Source organism: Stenella coeruleoalba (genome assembly GCF_951394435.1).
Source record: "Stenella coeruleoalba genome assembly, chromosome: 2".
In the NCBI taxonomy this organism is placed as follows: domain Eukaryota; kingdom Metazoa; phylum Chordata; class Mammalia; order Artiodactyla; family Delphinidae; genus Stenella; species Stenella coeruleoalba.
The window spans coordinates 147,004,505-147,024,428 of NC_137147.1; the positions used below are offsets into that span (position 1 = coordinate 147,004,505).

The 19,924-nt window shown below is 45.7% G+C and overlaps 1 protein-coding gene and 1 long non-coding RNA gene across 5 annotated transcripts in view; one reads left to right on the forward strand and one right to left on the reverse strand.

Moving 5' to 3' along the window:
* LOC307181736 overlaps positions 1-19,924 on the forward strand; it is a 420,065-nt gene that overhangs the window by 297,222 nt on the left and 102,919 nt on the right. The gene's annotated exons all lie outside the window — the stretch shown is intronic.
* Positions 13,823-14,951, reverse strand: FOXB1 (forkhead box B1; the record flags this gene model as incomplete). Its single annotated transcript, XM_079914962.1, has 1 exon — positions 13,823-14,951. Exon 1 carries the CDS (start codon positions 14,798-14,800, stop codon positions 13,823-13,825), a length of 978 nt encoding a protein of 325 aa, XP_079771088.1. The 5' UTR covers positions 14,801-14,951.

The following is a 19,924-nucleotide window of genomic DNA, read 5'->3' on the forward strand; positions in this document are numbered from 1 at the left end:
TTCTAGTTACCAAGTCACTGGGGACAAGGGTGCCTCAATATGGCTCTGAAAAATAAGTGTAACAAATTGCAGCAGAAACCATCACAGAACAGTTCTACTCCAAAGTAGTAGTAGGGTTTGTTTTAGTTTTGCTCTAAGAAGGTTGGTAAATGAAGGGAAAAAAAGAACATCTCCCAAATAGCTTATTTAGCATCTAAAAGCATCTTCTCCCAGTGTCCCTCCATGGCTTTGCCAAGGAGCATGGACATTGGCAGACACCAGTCCCAGAGGCAGTTGACTGGCTGAGCCCTGCACGGATGGCCATTTTGAAACTCAGATGGAAATAGAATAGAATAAGGGAAAAGGTGCAGAAAGGACCCTGACCTTTGCCACTGGATCTATACTTAAAGATGAGGTGGGCTGGAATGACTCCAAGACTAAGTGTGGTCATTGGAGAAGTAGCCCCAGGACCTCTTGTAGTTGGGGGAGGTGAGGGTTTGTGCAGTGGAGAGAGACCAGAAACACAGGGTATGTAACATGATTTACCTTATTTAACAAGCTGAACCACCAAACCAGGGTGAGGTGACCAAGAAGCTTGAGTGAGCTTCACCAGCATTCTCAGCCCAATCACATCCAGCAAACACAACTCTGTTAGAACAAGGCTGAGAGACTCCTAACACAGCCAACGGGGAGCCCACTAGCCACGTATGAAAACCAGCTGTTTCCTAGGAGTCACTTGTAACTGAAGCCGATGGTCAAAAGGGAGGCCGGAGTTGGATATAAACACAAAGACATACAACCTTCTTCTTTTGCGGTACGCGGGCCTCTCACTGCTGTGGCATCTCCCGTTGTGGAGCACAGGCTCCGGACGCGCAGGCTCAGCGGCCATGGCTCACGGGCCCAGCCACTCGGCGGCATGTGGGATCTTCCCGGACCGGGGCACGAACCCGTGTCCCCCGCATCAGCAGGTGGACTCTCAACCACTGTGCCACCAGGGAAGCCCCATACAACCTTCTTAAAATGCATGTTTATAAGTATATAAACGCCTGCCTCCTGGTAGTTAGATTGTAAAAGATTTGTGAGTACCCAAGCATATTTTTAGAAAGTATCACTAAAGAAGTTTGAGCATTAAGAGAAAACTTCAAATATTGACCCCTTCAGTATTTGGTTCCATCATCAACAAACAAAATTATATTTACTGAGAAAGTTAAATCAATCTTCTTCCTCCTTCCTTCCCTTCCCCTCTCCCTCCCTCCTTTCTTTCTTTTCTTTTTTTTTCTTCTTTCTAAAATCACATTGAAATTACAAAAATGGTACTTCTCCCCCTTTCCTTCTGAGTTATGTTTTGATCTGATGAAGAATGCAAGGGAAGGAAAAGACACATAGGTTGGCAGTTTTCATCTAACTACAAGAATACATTCCTGCTTAGATTTCATATTGGATCAGTTGCCCTTTTTCCCAAAAGATCTGAGTTAATTGTGGATGGATCCAGGCTGGTTGGATATACCTTGAGGTCCATCGTTTTTTTTTTACGGGGTGAGGGGACGCAGGTGGCAGTGTTCCATTGTGACTTTTTTGGTGTCTGATTGGACTGAGATCAAAAATCAAAAATTGTTGTGTTAGCGTAGAGGGTTGTTTTTGTTGTTTTTGTTTCTTTTGAAGGTGGTCTCTCCCTTTGCCCCACCCCCCCTCCACATAAGTTAAATAGAGGTTTGTTTAGGAAGAAAATGCAATTTAGTGAATCATAACTCACAGCAAAGCTGGGTGGGGTAAGAGAAGTAACAAAAGAATAATTACATTGGCAGCTGCAAAAATCATCTTGTGTCTGAGCTAGTCAGCTTCTCCCTGTGCAGACCTGAATGAGCTTGCTATAGCCCGTGCATCTGGGAACTCATGTGATCTGCTGCCTTCAGTAACAGAAGTATCCTTATATTAACTCTCTTTTATTGAGAGTCCATTGGGCATCGATTCTGTTTCCTCGCTGAGTAACCTTGGACAAATTAGTTAAATGCCCCGTGCCGCAATATTCCCATCTGTAAAATGGACATGATAAAAACCTGTTACTCATAAGGCTGTTATTAGGATTAAATTAAATGAGTTATCATTTGTGAAGAACTTAGAACAGTACCTGGCCCATGGTAAATCCTACATAGTCACTTATTAAATTATTTCAAGTGACAGGGAAGTAGCTTCTGCCATTGGTTGGTGGGGAAAAGAAGGCTAAAAGTGCCCCCTCCCCAAAACTGTCACATTGTTTCCTCTCAAGTCCTTTCAGCAACTGTAATAGCAGTTTGTCAACATCATATCTAAAAATCTGTGAAAAGGCCCACTGAGAGAAAATGCAAGCAAGAATCAATGGTTTCCTTTGCCACAGCACCCCCTTTCCACTGCCAACCTACTTCAGAGGGGTGGGCACAGGAACAAGTGAAAACTGGGGGGTTAAAAAAATAGCAGGAAAAATAGATCTTCTCTCTACGAGTAGGCAATCTGTCCTGAAGACTAAACTCCTCTTAGGACAATTTTTATTTTTTTATTTTTTACTTTTTAAAATTTTTATTGGAGTGTAGTTGATTTACAATGGTGTGTTAGTTTCTGGTATACAGCAAAGTGATTCAATTATACATATGCATATGTCCACTCTTTTTTAGATTCTTTTCCCATATAGGTCATTACAGAGTATTGAGTAGAGTTCCCTGTGCTATGCAGGAGGTCCTTATTAGTTATCCATATTATATATAGTAGTTTGTATATGTCAATCCCAGTCTTCCAGTTTATCCCTACCCATACCCTTCGCCCTGGTAACCATAGGACTGTTTTCTATATATGTAAGTCTGTTTCTGTTTTATAAATAAGTTCATTTGTACCATTTTTTTAGATTCCACATATAAGCGATATCATGATATTCGTCTTTCTCTGACTTCACTCAGTTTGACAATCTCTAGGTCCATCCATGTTGCTGCAAATGGCATTATCTCATTCTTTTTTATGGTTGAGTATCTATGTACCATTGTATATATGTACCACAGCTCCTTTGTCCATTCCTCTGTTGATGGACATTTAGGTTGCTTCCATGTCCTGGCTATTGTAAATAGTACTGCAGTGAACATTGGGGTGCATGTGTCTTTTTGAATTATGGTTTTCTCTGGATATACGCCCAGGAGTGGGATTGCAGGGTCATATGGTAGGTCTGTTTTTTTTTTTTTTAACATCTTTATTGGAGTATAATTGCTTTACAATGGTGTGTTAGTTTCTGCTGTATAACAAAGTGAATCAGCTATATGTATACATATATCCCCATATCCCCTCCCTCTTGAGCCTCCTTCCCACCCTCCCTATCCCACGCCTCTAGGTCACAAAGCACGGAGCTGACTTCCCTGTGCTATGCGGCTGCTTCCCACTAGCTGTCTGTTTTACATTTGGTAGTGTATATATGTCCACGCCACTCTCTCACTTCGTCCCAGCTTACCCTTCCCCCTCCCCGTGTCCTCAAGTCCATTCTCTATGACTGCATCTTTACCTGCCCCTAGGTTCTTCAGAACCTTTTTATTTTTTTTAGATTCCATATATATGTGTTAGCATATGGTATTTATTTTTCTCTTTCTGACTTACTTCACTCTGTATGACAGAATCTAGGTCCATCCACCTCACTACAAATAGCTCAATTTTGTTTCTTTTTATGGCTGAGTAATATTCCATTGTATATATGTGCCACATCTTCTTTATCCATTCATCTGCTGATGGACACTTAGGTTGCTTCCATGTCCTAGCTATTGTAAATAGTGCTGCAGTGAACATTGTGGTACATGACTCTTTTATTTTTTTTAATTTATTTATTTATTTTGGGCTGTGTTGGGTCTTCATTTCTGTGCGAGGGCTTTCTCTAGTTGTGGCCAGTGGGGGCCACTCTTCATCGCAGTGCGCGGGCCTCTCACTATCGCGGCCTCTCTTGTTGTGAAGCACAGGCTCCAGACGCGCAGGCTCAGTAGTTGTGGCTCACGGGCTTAGTTGCTCCGTGGCATGCGGGATCCTCCCAGACCAGGGCTCGAACCCGTGTCCCCTGCATTAGCAGGCAGACTCTCAACCACACCAGGGAAGCCCCCATGACTCTTTTTGAATTATGGTTTTCTCAGGGTATATGCCCAGTAGTGGGATTGCTGGGTCGTATGGTAGTTCTATTGTAGTTTTTTCAGGAACCTCCATACTGTTCTCCATAGTGGCTGTGTCAATTCACATCCCCACCAGCAGTGCGAGAGGGTTCCCTGTTCTCCACACCCTCTCCAGCATTTATTGTTTGTAGATTTTTTGATGATGGCCCTTCTGTCAGGACAATTTTTAATAGCGGTTTTTGCTTTACTATTTATCCATCGTCGACAGTAATGGTAACTTAAGTTTGCATGGCACTTCAGGGCTCTTTCATCTGCTTTGCTCCACTTGATTCACTGAGACAAGCCTTTGAGGGCACCTTACCTCTCTTCTGACAGCAGGGTAACTAACAGAAAGCTCAGGAGACTTGCTCAGAACCATTTAGGTAAAAGGTGACAAAACTAGAACTCAAATTCAGGTCTTCTGACCAAAATATGTTTTTGAAAGATCTTGTTTGTGCAGGTGATACTTAGTGACATTTGTTGAACTGGATTAAATCAGACTGAGTTGAATTGGCCGGCACTGAATTAAAAGGAAGAGGTGTGTTCGGTGACCTGTTTAAAGGACCGTGCGAGCAGAATCATCAGATTCTCATCCAGCTGCTTCTCTTCCTCTCAGCCTTCATCTGTTCCTCCTCTTATATCTCTCCTCTCGCTGTTAAGTGAGCCAAGCCGAAGGTAGGAGTGATTAGCTCAGGGGGTGTGGTTGGGATGGCTTGGGAACTACAGACAAGTAATTGTGAACAAATTCATTTGGTTCCATGATTTTTTTTCCCACCAAAAAACATTGATTCCAATTCAGGAGATGATCTCAACCTTAGCCACTGGTTATGGCAGTATCCCTGCTTGCTTTTCTTCCTGGATCCACTCCAGGATGCCTGTATATTCTTCAACTGACAAGCACCCCCATTGGCACCTGTGTTGTGTCTCACACAGTGTGAAGCCACTTGACGAAAAACAAATAAGAGCTCAAGAACCTGGAGTGGGGAAATCAGACATGAAAGTGTCATGTAAGAAAGGTTGAAACGAAATGCTGCAATAACAAGACAAAATCAGGATCTCATACTCCTGGCCCATTTTGGCCATCCCCACCCCAGAAGCCCCTCCTGCCATCTCCCATCTTGAGAATTAGCATCTCACAGCAGCCGAAGAAATGAGGTAGTAACACTTGCTGTGTGCCTGGACCCTCTAGACTCCTGGCAGTCTGTCTGGAAGACCACTTGTTTTCCATGTCAGGAGAGTATCACAGAGTTAAGAAATGATTCAGACTTGAGGGTGGATCCCTTTCTCTTCAGACCTGGAACTGAGCAGTGACCATTCCCTCTAGTTACACAGACTACCCCCAGGCCCCTTCAGAAGGGCTACAGCTTGTCACGCTTTGTAAACCGCTTTACAATGAGGTGAGCGAACGTTATCAAGTAAAAAGCCTTCATTTTGACAACTTCAGTACTTTCTTGATTTCTGATTTTTTGTTGCATTGGTCTGGCATTGGTGGTAGGACTGAATTTTTGTTTTACTTTCAGAACTTGGCTTTGGTGTTGTTAAATTATTTGGATGTAGATAAAGGAATATATCAGTGGGATTCAACAAATGAGTAAAAAAATCCACTTCCCTGGAATCTCTCAGGACTTTTCCAACTCTAACATTCAGTGTCTGTGATTCTAAGGCCGCCAATATTGCTCTGGGTCGAGGGTGAGAGCAATGGAAATGTAAGAACTGAAGCAGAATCCTAAATTAAATTACATTATTGAATTTGCAGGGAGCCATTAGGGAATTCCACATGTCAATGTTAATATATTTTACATCATTGGAAACAGTGTTTAGTTAGGTATAAAAGATGTTCACTGCAACGGTCTTTGTAAAATTCACAAAACAAACAAAGAAAAAAACAAAACCTAAAAATATTCAAAATGCCTCACCCAGGGGGATTCATTCAGTTGGCAGGCTATATACAACCATTAAAATTGATGGTTATTAATATTATGTATTCCCATGTTATGAAAACATGGGGAAATGTGAGAAATGCTTATGATATAATGCTGGGGAAAAGCCAAGATATACAAATATATGTATACTGATTATAATTATGAGAATATTAAAAAGAGAAATTGATTATTTTAATATATGCATAGGAAAACATAGAAAAAAACATTTTATTACATAGTTGTAGTATTTTTACAGTAAGGACTAAATTTCTAAGTGAAACAGAATAGAACAAAACCAAATACATATTTAGAAATCAGTATAAATCTCTCCATAGATGCCACCATTTCTCACTGCAGTGAAATTCCAAGTAATTATTTTATATGATTTATTCAGCATCTGTCATTTTAAGAATTGAATAATGTTTGGCTCCACAGCAAGGAATAATTAGCAATATAATTAATCAAATTGCTGTTTATATTTCTATGTCAAAGTTAATCATTTTCATTTTCTTGTTTTATGGGAGGGGTTTGCCTCTTATTAAAGCCGATAGCATCCACAAGTAAATTCAAATGCGTTTCATAGGTTTAAATTGTACAAACTTGGTATCACAGCTGAAATCTACAGCCAGTACTCTCACTTACTGACAGCTGGAACAAAGGCAAAGCGCTTTTACCTAAACTAAACAGGACTATTTTCAGAGCTCCCATTCATTTAGCGAGTTATTCTTCTGTGTTGGGGACAGGAATCACTGCATATACACCACCTGGACTAATCTGACGGTCCTCAAATTTCATCCTTGCCTATTCTTCCTTACTCTCCCCTGCCCAGTCCCTCCCCGCAACACACACACAAGGATGAGAACTGTTAGCATCTTCCAGGCAGTCCCAGAAATACATGATTCAGACTGACTCATCTATTGAACAAAGGAGGGTTGGACAGTCATTTGTCAGTTTTTTCCCCCCGATATGAAATCCACATCAGGAATCTTGAGACAGATCCGTTATTTCAGGTTGTTGTTGTGGTTATTTTGTAGCTGACATAAATAGCACTGCACCCAGGGTGATAGGGACCTTTTCAATAAGCATTTCATTGTTATACACAGACCTTCAGTCTGTCTATCAAACATATGTAAATAAATAATATATATCTTGACATTTCCAAGCGGGCAGACCCTTGCAGCTCTGTGTTTCGCTATGGCAGATCTAGTGGGGGATTTGAGATGTTGTGTTTTCCTGTTGTGTGAAACAGTTCTTGGCTGTAATGTCTCTCCAAGGAGCTGCTCTAATTAATGTAAAACACTCTAGATACTACTTAATAAATACTAAGCTTCCTCTAAGTGGCACAAAATTAAGATCCTTTATTGAACAGTTTCTCTATATGCTGCTATGTGGTGGAATCGTTGGACCAATGCATTGTATTTCAGAAAGGAGGGGAGAGAAATCAGTAGCAAAAGCAGAGTTTGGAAACATTTGTTTCTGCAAACCAACAATTCTTTCTGCACTGTGTACCTTAGTAAACCCCGTCAACAGGGAACACTCTGGGGAAGAAATTAACTGAGTAAATAAAAATATACAGGCTGCAAAGCATGAATCAGAATCACAATGTCTCCAAACAACAGATACTTAAAGAATGCTTTTTATCTGTGAGCTTAATCTGCTCTAATTAATGCTCTGAGTTTGTTCCTTCAAAAGCTTGCAGCTGATTTGACATCGGTTATTTGCAGACATAGGCAAAAGGAGGCTGCCTCCAAAGAACCCTTTGTCCGTATATTCTTGAAAATTTCTGGAAGGAAAATCTTCTAAGGAAGGTTTTATTTAGCCAATTACAATTTTCCATGGATATTTTCTAATTATTTTCTTATTTTACTGTACTGATGAGTTTATTGCTTGTTATTAATTCTGGTGAGTTTGATAGCTTATGGTCATAAAACAACCAACTATTTCTTCAATATCTTTCTTGTAGCTGTAGATCTGAGCTACCTCCTGTCCCCTGCGACAGACACCAATCCCACAAATTAAATGAAGAATAGTGTCAAATGTAACCTTACAAATCTTGAAGCTGAAATGAAAAGCATTCAAAGTTTGAATGCATCTGGGAAAAGTACCAGGCACGTTTTAAAAAATACAAAATAAAACCCTTCATATACTTCCTCCTTCAGATCAGATCTCATTTAGACTACAAGTTTAAGGAAAACTGGTTCATTCCTCTGCAATCACACCTCAAAAGCTGAGAAGTCTGCTGCTTTATTTTTCCCTGTTCTGTTTCTAGAAGCAGCTCTAACAGCACTGTAAGCTTTCTAAGATGTTGACACATAAAAATCTATAAAGTTCATCAAAACAAAAATATTGGCCATTGAAGACACAGGACAGAAGTAGTGCCACAAGGTTATCTCAATTACCACAGACACATGTGGCTTTTTCCCCTGCCCCCCCTCCCCCCTGCCCCAAAAATGGGAAATGAAAATGTAAGAAGATTCTGACTTGGAAATTCTAACCAAAGAATGTCTCATCTCCTGTTTTTTGCTTAACAAATTTACCATAATGGTGCTCAGATAGGGTTGTTATCAGAAAGTGGTGTGCATGTGTGCACGTGTGCATGTTAGAGATCGAAAGAGAAGAGTACTGAGCAGGTGAGGTTGAAAGCTTAGCTTTCAAGTCTACTGTGACACCATTGACCAGATATTAGTTGAAAGAAGTAAACTGGACGACCCAGACGTGATTCTGATCTTTGGAAACAAGCCATTTATGTAACCCGTGCCAAGCAAGGAGGTAAGAGGCTAGGAGATGTGTGATATAATGATATTTATATTGATGTAGATAAAGATTTGTTTAAATCAAAGTTATTGTCTCAGAACTGAGTGTCAGTTGACCACCAAGAGCTCCTTGAGAATCCTGAGGCCCACATAGCCACCCCCACTCACTTTCTTCCCCTCCCCCATTTTTTCAGAAGCCAGAGGATGCCCGCTGCATCTTGCACTGTAGTGCAAACAGATCCCCGCAAAGAGAGAGGAAGATAAAATGAATTTAAATTCCAAAGGGGTTCCAGTGCCGGTTTCCTAGTCCCCGAGTCAGCAATGTGTTTGTGAAAATTCAGCCTTTTTGTCTCCCAGTAAAAAGGAGCTAAATCTACATCGGTGGCCCAGTCTCGGGTTGCTATTCTTTGCATTTTCTATTCGAGTGAATGAGAGTGAATGAAGTGGCCGGGACCCTTCATTTGATCTACTCAATTGCATAAAGTGACAGAATTCTAATATATTTGTTTAATGCTCTTCAATGGGCTTTCACTTTTTTGCTTGCAAATGAAGCATCCGTGGGCAAAGTTTCATCCCCCTTTAACACCGGGACATATTTCATAACTCAGCCCCGTAGTTTGAAGTGATCTTGAGAGGAGTTTTAGACTCAAAAAGTGGGAAATAAAGAAACAGATGTGAAGTTATTGTAAATTCCTAGAGTGGGCTCTGGGGCTATTGTGACCCCACGGCGGGCGGTCCAGGGGCTGCGCCTTTCATGCTGTAATTGAAACATATTAATTAGATAATTTGTTGTTAGTTTAAACGAAACAAATGCATCCCCTTTGAGGCTGCACAGCCGGTGGGTTGGATTGTTTTTTGTTTTGTTTTTGTTTGGGTGTCTTTGTGCATATGTGGCTTTAGGAGAAAAAAAATTAACTGCCATTTATATTAAGAATTGGAGAACAGATCCTGATCCTTGCCACTTCTTAAATGGATATCTTTTTACAGAGGGAGTTTGCATTTGCAAAAGTATAAACCATCCCTGAACACCGCTGCCCCCACCCCCAAACCTTGCATTAACTAACGTAAAACCTTCTGTTAGAAGTACTCAGTTGGATTCTTTCCCCCTCCCACCTACCAGCTTCATCCCACTTGAGCACCTGGCCAGATTTATGCTTCCAAGACACTCAGTGTTTTCATCTATTTTATAGGAGTTAAACTTGCTGCTGTAATAGTTAAGCCGCTCCGAGGATCATTTACTAGCACTGCTCTTGCTAGTCTTCAGGCTTCTTAAGACCCCCGCCCCCCGCCCCGCCGCCCAACCCAGGCAATAGGAACAGTGGGAACTTCAGCAGCTTCTCTCTCAAGAAAGTGTACAAAACTCATCCATTGTGTAAGCATTTCCCCAAATCACAGAGAAAGCCACTTAAAAACATAGTTGAGCACAGAAGCATGTTAAAAACCCAAAGTAACAGAATAGCAGATTTGGAAATAGGTTTCCAAATCAAAAACCTAACTTAAAATAAATCAATACTGCCCAGATTTACAAAACAGAAAATAATATAACTAAACTCCCTTCTCAGGATGAGATCCCGAACAGACACCTCACTGCACGGTGTTGTCTCTTCCAGTTTTATTTTAAAGCTGTGAGTATTGACTTTGGACTTGAGCCAGGTGAAAAGATTTAACATGACAAAGAGAGCCATTGAAGGTATCCTAGTTATAAACTTCCTTATTTGTGGGGTACTTCAGCTAAACTGGGTGCTAGTCTCAAAGCTGGGGATGGAGTGGGGTGGAGGCATGTGTGTTTGGGCTGCCTTTGGATTTCTGATCAAGGTCAAAATATCATCAATGGATTTTTTACTTTACTCATTCAACTTCATCTGAGAAGAGATGCCTGCAGTGGTGAAAGGAGGACTCACAATGCCCAAGTTATTTCATTCTTTGCAATACACCATGACGAACTTACCAGCTGAAAAGCACATTTTCAAATACTGAGTTGAAATCACTCCTTTACTAAAAATCGGAAATAGGACTTGCGTCTTATTTACCTGCATTTATTAAATGTGTGTATGTACACATCACTTGCCTCTGAATTCTCCTGCTACTACTAGGAAGAGTATTTTACCTGACTATCTAAGCTGAAAATTTACAAAATGTTTGAGACCCGTGTTAGTCCTTTAGGCTTCCTTCATTCCCAGTTCAAATTCAGTGTTAGTGAATTCCAGGAGATTAGAATATTCCAGAGGTGGCTTTAATTTTAGTTTGCAGGAAGTAATGAAGATGTATTTCACTTTTTAAAAATGTAGATGATTTCTGGTTGAGAACAAAGTTTTAAGAGTTTCCTGGCACAGGGTGGGTAAGTCTTCCAGGCTTTCTTTAGCTGATCGTGTTGATATAATTGTGAATTGGGCTTGATGAATGAGTTTAGTTGTCCCCTGTCTGACGAGCTTTAGTGGCTTCATGCATTTTAATCAGTCCAATGATTCATTTATTTTCCACCTTTTTTTTTTTTTTGGCTGTGTGTGGGGGATCCTTCCTTAAAAAAAATGGTCACAGCAGGATTAATTACCCTTTGCATTAATCCTAAAAATTTTTTTTCAGCGAACCCTCTGAACATATAAAGGTCACAGGTGCTAAGGGTTCTCCTTGTGGAGTATAGTGATGATGATTTCTGTGTGGGTTTCTCTGTGTTGCACAAGGTCTCTTGTTTAATCATTTTACACAGTAAAGTGTTAATCACCATTTAAGTTTTTCTTTGTCTTGTAACTTCATTAGTTGAATATACACCTCACTCTGGAAATACTGTGACCCTTTCAATAAAGTTTTAATTGGCCTTGAGCCATACGTTCTTGGCAAACTTTAATTCTCTGCAAAAATCTGAAGAAAAGCAAATACTCAGAGTCAAGCATTTAAAGTAACTTCCTTCGCTTCTTTAAAATAAACACACCAAACATTATTTTCCCAGATGAAGGAGTAAAGAGAAATCTGTTCAGTTAAAAGTGAACAAGTTTCTCTACAGGCTAGGTGACCTTTTAAGTAACTTCTGAAAAAGAAAATTTCAACGATTGCAATAATTTAAAGGAGCAAGGAAATCAAGGTCCACTGCAAATAAGATGCATCAGAATAGAAGTATTGGGTAAGCAAGTTTGCCTTTACGCTTTATATCTCCATATCGCCTCTACCTGGTTTCTGTAGAAGCCTTACATCTATACAAGTGCTGTATATTTTGTAAAATGTATACTTAAAGATAGTCAAAATACATATAAAGTTACTCATTTTTCATTAACAGTTTTTCTTTTAGCACCACACCTGTGCACCTGATCTATACTAGAAAGAGTTTGTTTCATTTTTCTCTCTGGGCCAATATCTTCGAGAGTCCATCTGCGTAATTTCTTCCCAGTCTGCAAGTGCGTAAGAGGAGGTTTGTTTTAAAAATAAGTTATGAAAAAGACAAACTACTCAGACAATGTATTGCAGAAAGCATGCTTAGAGAAGCAGAGCATTTATCTTTGGTAAAGTTACTGTTTGTAGCAACTCTTCAAAAATACACGAAACTAAAATTTGCATTTACATATTTTAATGAGAAAATATTATTTGGACTAGGTTCATAATTTAATGTAGACACCTTTTTAAAATTCTTTGTCTTAAAACAGGCATGCTGGGGACAAGAACATCAATATTTAAAATGCCATGCTAATTCTGTACAGGGAGGGAGAAAAATGAAAGGTAAAAATTGTACAGCTCTGATGACACTACAACTTTTTTTTAACTTAAGCAGGTCACACCAGAACAACAGTTCATTTTCCAGCAAATTACCTAAGACTCTAAAGGAATATAGCAAACAAAAGTGCATTTTACACAGTGTATAATCATTCCTATTCACAAGCATTTACATCTCTTTGCAGCCCTTTAGCTTCTCGGAAAAGTTCTTGTAGCAAACAGAAAGGCTTGTCCATGGGAGACCTATCCGGTGACACCTCCTTCATGTTACTAGTCAGCTTATCTAAGTTCTTCTAGGGTTGCCCTTGATGCTTTCTTAGTTTGGACTTATTTCATTTTCTTTCTTTCTTTTTTTCCTTCCAGCAATAAAATAAATAGCTAAAAAGGTCTCTAAGTAATCGGAAAGTTAACATCCCAATTAACTTTCCCACCCCCCCTTTCCCTCCCCTAAACCTGGCCAGAAATGCAGAGTAAACATTCACATTACAACAGGTACTTGTAAAGTGGGCTTTTGCCCGCTCGCCCGCCAAGCACTACAGATTCAGGTTCACTGTTTACGTTTTACCGGGCGCTTTGTAAACATACAAGGTTGACTTTTAGTTTTATTTTGCTTGTGTAGAGGACAAACGTCCCCTTCCCAGGTTGGTAGCCTCTCCCCTACACTCCCAGCGCCTGGAGCCTCTGTCAGGAAACAAAACCCCAAACCAGAAAACTCCGCAGAAGCGGGGGAGGCAGGGCCGCTACTCCGGGAGGCTGTGGTCCGCCCAGCCCCTGCCGGATGGGCGGAGGCGAGTAGGGTAGGAAGCCAGTGGTCCCTTTTCGCGGCAGATTTCCAAGACGTAAACAGAGATCTGGCTCTCCGCTGTGCGTCTGCAGCCCTCAGGGAAGATCTGTTCCGGGAAACCTCCAAGTAGGTTTCTCTGGGCTTGGAACTAACGGCGCCGTGTCCGGAGCCTCGCGGATCGGGGCCGAGCTTAGACGCGACCCTCTCCGAGACTGCGGGAGGCAGGGTTTCCCCTGCCTCTTCAGTGGGAGGGAGATTTCGGGGGCCCCGGGAATGGGACGACTTGGCTCAGCTGCCCCCTGCCTAACCCCTCTTGGGGGCGAGGACAACTCCCACGCGCCTCCAGGCCCATCTGCAAGTTTGTGTTGCGTCTCCTGGGTCCAAAACAGAGTTCTCATGGGGGAGAGAGGGTTGGCCGAAGGTGAACTGGACAAGTTAGGGTGGCGGTCCCAGATGGGGAGGGCAGGACTGGGAGCCGGGGAAGGCGAGTGAGCTGCGGGGGTGGGGGGCACAAGACGGGGCGCCGGCCTCTGCGGGTCAGTGCACCGCCACTGAGTGCAGGGCGGAGGCCGGGCTGGTGAGCGTTTCGCTGGGAGTGGCGGGGCTGCTTTGGCTGGTGGCTGTTTGAGAGGACGTGGGGCTGAGCGAGGGCGGCGAGTTCGAGAGCAGGGTGGGGATGGGCGCAGGCAGTGCGGGCAGCGCGGGCACTGCGGCCGGCGTGGGCTTAATGGGCACGGGGATGGCGGGCAGCGTCTGGCCCGCTGCGTGGCACAGAGGCTTCAACGGCACGCCGTAAGCGCTGTAATCGCCACTAGCCATGGAGATGGGGGTGGCCGAATCGATCATGCCTGCCGAACCGTACACGTGTGGCCAGCCAGTACCCAGCGAGCTGCCCATGGTAGTCAACTGGTTGGGGAGCGGGTAGGCGGCGGGCACGGGCTGCATGGCGGAGAAGGCCAGTCCCCCAGGCATCTTGTACTCGCGCGCGATGATATTCTCGATGGCGAAGGGATGCTTGAAGCCCGAGGGCTGCGCCACGCCGCCCAGGTTGTAGGCGGCGGCGGGCATCTGCGGCAGGTGCGTGCCCGAGGCCGCCAGCGCGCTGAGGCGCAGCTTGGCCTGCTGCTGCAGGTACTGCGCCGCGTCAGCGGGCTTGCTGGGCGCCAGGTGGTCCGACTTGAGCACCTTGAAGCGCTTGCGGCGCCTCAGGAAGCTGCCGTTCTCGAACATGTCCCCGCAGCTGGGGTGCAGCGCCCAGAAGCTGCCCTTGCCGGGCTGGTCTGGCCGCCGCGGTATCTTGATGAAGCAGTCGTTGAAGGAAAGGTTGTGGCGCAGGCTGTTCTGCCAGCGCTGCGTGTTCTCCCGGTAGTAGGGGAAGCGGTCCATGATGAACTTGTAGATCTCGCTCAAGGGCAGCATCTTTTCGGGCGAGCTCTGGATGGCCATGGCGGTCAGTGAGATATACGAGTAGGGCGGCTTCTGGTCGCTGTACGTGTTGCGGCCGGGCCGAGGCATCTTCTTCTTTGCCCCTTTCTAGCTCTGGGTCCGCGCGGGCCTGCTCGGATCTGGGAAGGGGGGAAGATAATGGGGGGAAGGACGTGGATGCACAGACACCGCGAGGTCAGCCAGGCCGAGAACAGACTTCGGGGGTGGCGAGTAGGGGGCTTCGGCGCCGGATCAGCCAGTGCCTGAGCTCTTTAGCCAGCAACTTTGCGTGTCGAGTTGGGGGCGGCCAGGGGGCGCGGGAGGGGAAGCCCGCGAGCGGCGCGATGGTAGCCTGGAAGGAAGCCCGGACCAGGAGCGGGAACTGGGGGGTGGGGATGCAACGGAGAGCGGCTCACCTTAAAGTTGCCCCAAGTTGCGCGTCCGCATCCGGGATGGCGCTGCTGCTCGCCGAGTCCCTCCCGGCGCGCAGCCGGGGCGCAGTGTCCTGCCTCGGCTGGGCTCCACTCGTTCCTGAGCTCCGCAGCTCAGACCCGCAGCGCCCCGCGCCGCCCGGTCCGTGGCGCTTCTGGCCGTGAGCTCCGCGGGCGGCCGAGCTCGGCGGCGGAGTCCCGGCGCGGACAGTGGCAGCGGCGGCCTCGGGGTTCCGGAGGGCGCTGCTGTGGGCTCCGCGGCTCCACTGAGCTAGGTGGCTGCCTCCATGTCCTCCCTCGAACCATCTGATAGTTTTAAGCGGTGACAGGAGCAGAAAAGACCCCTGTAGCGGCGCTTCATTAATGTGCCACTTCTTAGCTATCATATGACAATCGCCTTGGGGGAGGAGGAAGAGGAGGGGGAGCGGGGGATGCAGAGGGAGGGGACTGAGCGAGAGGGGAGAGCCTGGCCAGCTCTGATTTCTTTCACACCTATTTACATGGACACCTTGGCCAATAGGAATCACTTCCAGCTCCAGACTGGGCGAGGGGGAAGAGCCTCGGCCACCAGCGGGAGCAGGACGCGCGGGCCAGGGTGCGCGGTGTGAAGGTATGAGGAGGCGCCGGCCGGCCGCGGAGCAGGGATTCAGGCGACCACTCACATTCACAGACCGAGCCGCTGCGCAGATGATGTTTGACATGGAAATTGCTTGGCCGGGGTATTTTGTTTCCTCTGCAGTGTATCGGGTTTGTATTGTTGGCTAACTTCAGGCACGGCTTTCCCCTGAAGCTGACCCTTTTCCTGCTCTTGGCATTACCCGGGGCTGGTTGCATGGGTTATTGTAATGAAAATACACCCTTCCTCCACTGCTCCAAGAGGCAGGTCAAAGTTTGATTTGACCTTCCTAGGCTGCTGCCTTAGCCTGGCACAGTGGGTGTGTAGCTTTAAGTGATGGGGTTTAAAAATACAAAAATATAATCGGACAGACCCTTGTAAGAGCCCATTTTGTATCTAAGTGTATTGGCCAAATTAAAAAAAAAATAAAGTAGTGTATCTGGGCAAATAAGAAGGTCTTCACTTTAAAAGTCCTCCAGGAATTTGGTAACCAAGACACAGAATGGAGGCTCTGGGCTGTTGGGGAAGACCGCTTGTGGACCTGGGCAGGGCCTGAGTTTGGTTGACACACTTTATCAAGCTCGAGGTCTCTCACTCCCCAGGTGGTTTGAAATTTAGGAGTTAGGCGTGGCCTGGAAGTTTGCATTTTACAGCCGGAACTTTCTCTCCCTTCCCCCTTTTTTTTTGCATAGAAAGAAGTTATTTAGAGTTTAGAAGGCCCAGCAAAAGCTGCCTGCGGCCCCACTAAAACAGAAGTACCTTCTAGATTTGCAAAGAACCAGCGGTTTTACTTTTTTGGAGAGAAGAGAGGATGGGGATGTGCCTGGGGTCACCTTGCCTAGTGTGGGCGGCTTGTTCCCTGGTTTGGAATAGTCTCTGGAGATTCAGTGAATAATAATAATTATTATTATTATTATTATCGTTGTCATCATCATCTAATTGCTATGAAATAGTGAATCAACCCCGCCTGCTTGCACGCAGTCTACAAGTATAGACGCTAGGCGTTCCCGCTGGTTTCTGCACATTCTCCGACCTTTATGGTTTTTAGAAGAAATTCCTTCTACCGCGTTGTTAAAAACTCAATAGCAACAGCTCACACTAAATCACCTTCAGTCTCGAAGTGTGTGAGAACTTTTTTTTTTTTTCAGGAGGAGGCGGTGGTGGTAGACTTCTGGGTGTGAAGTTTTGATACTTCTAGTGATATTAGAGCATTATTAGTGGAGCTATTTGGGGTTAGCATAAAAAAGATCTTTAAACGCGTGTGTGCGTACGCGCGCGCGCGCACGTACGCGCGCACCCCTCCCATTAAGCACAGTTTCTGAGGTGGTCAATAACTCACCAAAACGTAACTTAAACACGATGAATTTAGGAGATTAAACAATTTCATTAATATTGAAATGACCCTCGCGTCTGGGTTGCCTCGCTTGAGATGCAAGCGCACGTTTTTCAATATTAACAGAAGTGCTTGAAGAAAAGAATAATGTCACCTTCTTAACTCGGAAAAAATGACCAGGAGGAGGAGGTGGGTGTGAAGCGGGGGGGGGGGGGGGGGGGGGGCGGGGAGGGGGGAGGGACGCTGACCTGTCTCTGGGGGCGCGGCTGGAGAAGGGCAGGTAAACCCCCTGCAGATAAACCAGTTGGACCCGGGAGGAACTTCTGCCGAGCTTGGGGGGAGGCAGCGGTACTCGACGGAGCTGCGCCTGCTTCAGCTCCTAAGGAGGTGCGACGTTTGGGGGTTATATGGCGTGGTCGGGTTAGCCTAGAGGGTCCTGAGATGGGAGGAGCTGGGGAAGCTCGGGAGCTTGAGGGGCCCCAGATGACTAGTAGTGAGGGCTTGTGTTTCACAGACCGAAAGGCGTTGGTCCACAGCTTTCCTGCTCTAGAAGGCAGCTGCCCTGTGAGGAAAAAAACAGAGGGTGCTCCTGTGGGCGAGGCAGGAGCCCACCTGGAAAGGGGAGGTACGAGCATCGAAGCCCGCAAGGATTTTTAGGATCCTTTAAGAAAATATGTACATACATATAGAAACAGAGTTTTGAGAAGGGTTGGATTCGGGATATGCAACGATAGGAGTGAAAGATCTCTGTTCCCCCTGCTATAGCCAGGAAGATTCTTTTCGACCCCGTGTGTGTGCGCCCGCGCGCTCCCGTGTGTTGGGGGTGAGAGATGGGGAGAGAGAAATGTTTTCTTGTTTTAACAATTGGCATTTTGTTGCCTTGCAAAGGGCCTTTGTATGGCTGTCGAAATCATTGCTCCGAGTAAACAGAAGGTTAAATTCTAAGAGTAGAAACGTTTGGGTGGAAAAAAAAATCCAAGTTGGGATAAATCTCTGTCCGTCTCCCTGGGAAAGTTGTCACCACCAAGTTTGGGACATGCGAGGATACAAGTAGGAATCTTCAAAGTTTGGCTCGGGTGAAGATGGGAGGTGAGGCACTTTGCCTGTACCCGGGGCTCATTAAGAAAATTGAACCTAATAGCACAACTTTGCCTTGGGTGGGGCGAGGTGTTAGTTGTGAGATGCACATTTAAAAAGTGTACTTTGCTGTAAAATTGTATCTTACTTCCTACTCAAGATCTACAAAGCCCAAGGGAAGAGAGGGATTTGCATGCTATTTACAGAGTTTTAAGGCTAGTATTATGAAGAAGAGGAAGGAAGGACCACTTTCCAGAAATCTTGAAAAGTGCACCAGTCTATTGTACAGAACCCAAAGCAAATAGAAGCTTTGGGGAGGGGGCACATCCGACCCGCGGGCTTAGGGAGTTGTTGGGAAAACTGTATAAAATACACATAAGTCAATTATACCCATGTGCAAACCAACTGGAAATCTCTTTCGTGCAATAGCCATTCATCGCCTCTGCGGAGCCCACCACCGACCACCTTTCTGCTTGGAGAGTTCGCAATAGCCTCTTTTCCCACAAGCTGGACCACACACGGCTACAGATTTCGTAATAATTTATGCTAATTTCCCTCCATAAATCCACAATTCGCTTCAGTGGCACCCGGGCTGCTGATGGAGTAAAAAGGAGACAGAGGGGTGACAAATACAATATTGATTTTGATTCCTTCTGTTGTCAAGCAGGTGTGTGTGTGCGTGAACTGTGGGGCTGGGGTTTGGGGGCGGGGGCTCTAGGAGAGGAAAACCGCCTGGAGCCCAAGCCAGCCCCTGCATCCACACTCCACAAAGTAACGCGCCCTGGTTTGTTAATATTTACCAAACACCGACGGGAGGTGGAGGAAAGTACCCGGCAGCTTCCGAAGGTTTCCTAGGCGCCAAAAACAATACCCGCCTTCCAGACATGGAAAGTGAACTCCGCGCTGCCCAGAGCGCTTCGGCTAAGCCTTCCTTGGCCCTCTTCTCCTCCTGTCACTCTGGGAGTCGTCCCCTCCCTCTCCATCCCTCCTCTCTCCCTCTCCTCCTTTCCTCTTTCCCAATGCACTCTTGTCCCTCAGTTCTCTTCGCTTCACTGCCCCCCCCCTCCACTTTTTCCAGCCTCTCTGCGAAATTGGCGGTAAAAGTGCTGGGAGTGGGGGGGGGGGAGCTGAAGGTCGCGGGGCTGGTGCAGCGTTGACGTTAGGTTTGGGGCCTCCTCTGGCCCGCCCCACCTTTCCAGGCCGACTGCCTCAGGTGCTCAAGTCCTCCGCTCTCTCGGGGAACCCGCGCTAACGCACCGCACCGCTTTGTCCCATTAGTCTTCACCAAATCTGCACTTTGGTGGCGTGAAACGACTTAGCTTTCCTTTCAAAAGGATTTTGTTTAGGGGGTATTCAGCACGAAAACAAACTCCCTCATCCTGTCAGCGGTCAGTTTTTGTAAAAGAAAAGAAAAAAAAATCATCCTCCTGAGTGTCCTGGAGACTGATTGTCCTCGGAAATCTGTGCCAGCACCCCGGCATGGCACAGCCTGGCTCTAACGTTCTGGGTTTGGGGACCAGAGGGACCCCGCTCAGTAAGTCCTCTCAACCTGGGGCCACCGGCCAGCAGGGTCTTGCAGGTCCTTGGGTCCCAGAGACCCGCACCCGGTTGGCCGCTGCGTAAGCGAAACCTATTGGTGGCCATGGCTCTCCCGTGCCTGCCCCGGGAGTCTGAGCCCTTTCCGCCGCTGGGCCACGTCGACCAAGTCTGGTGGGAAATCAAGCTCTTCAAGGAGGAGGTGTGGGGGAGGGGAAACA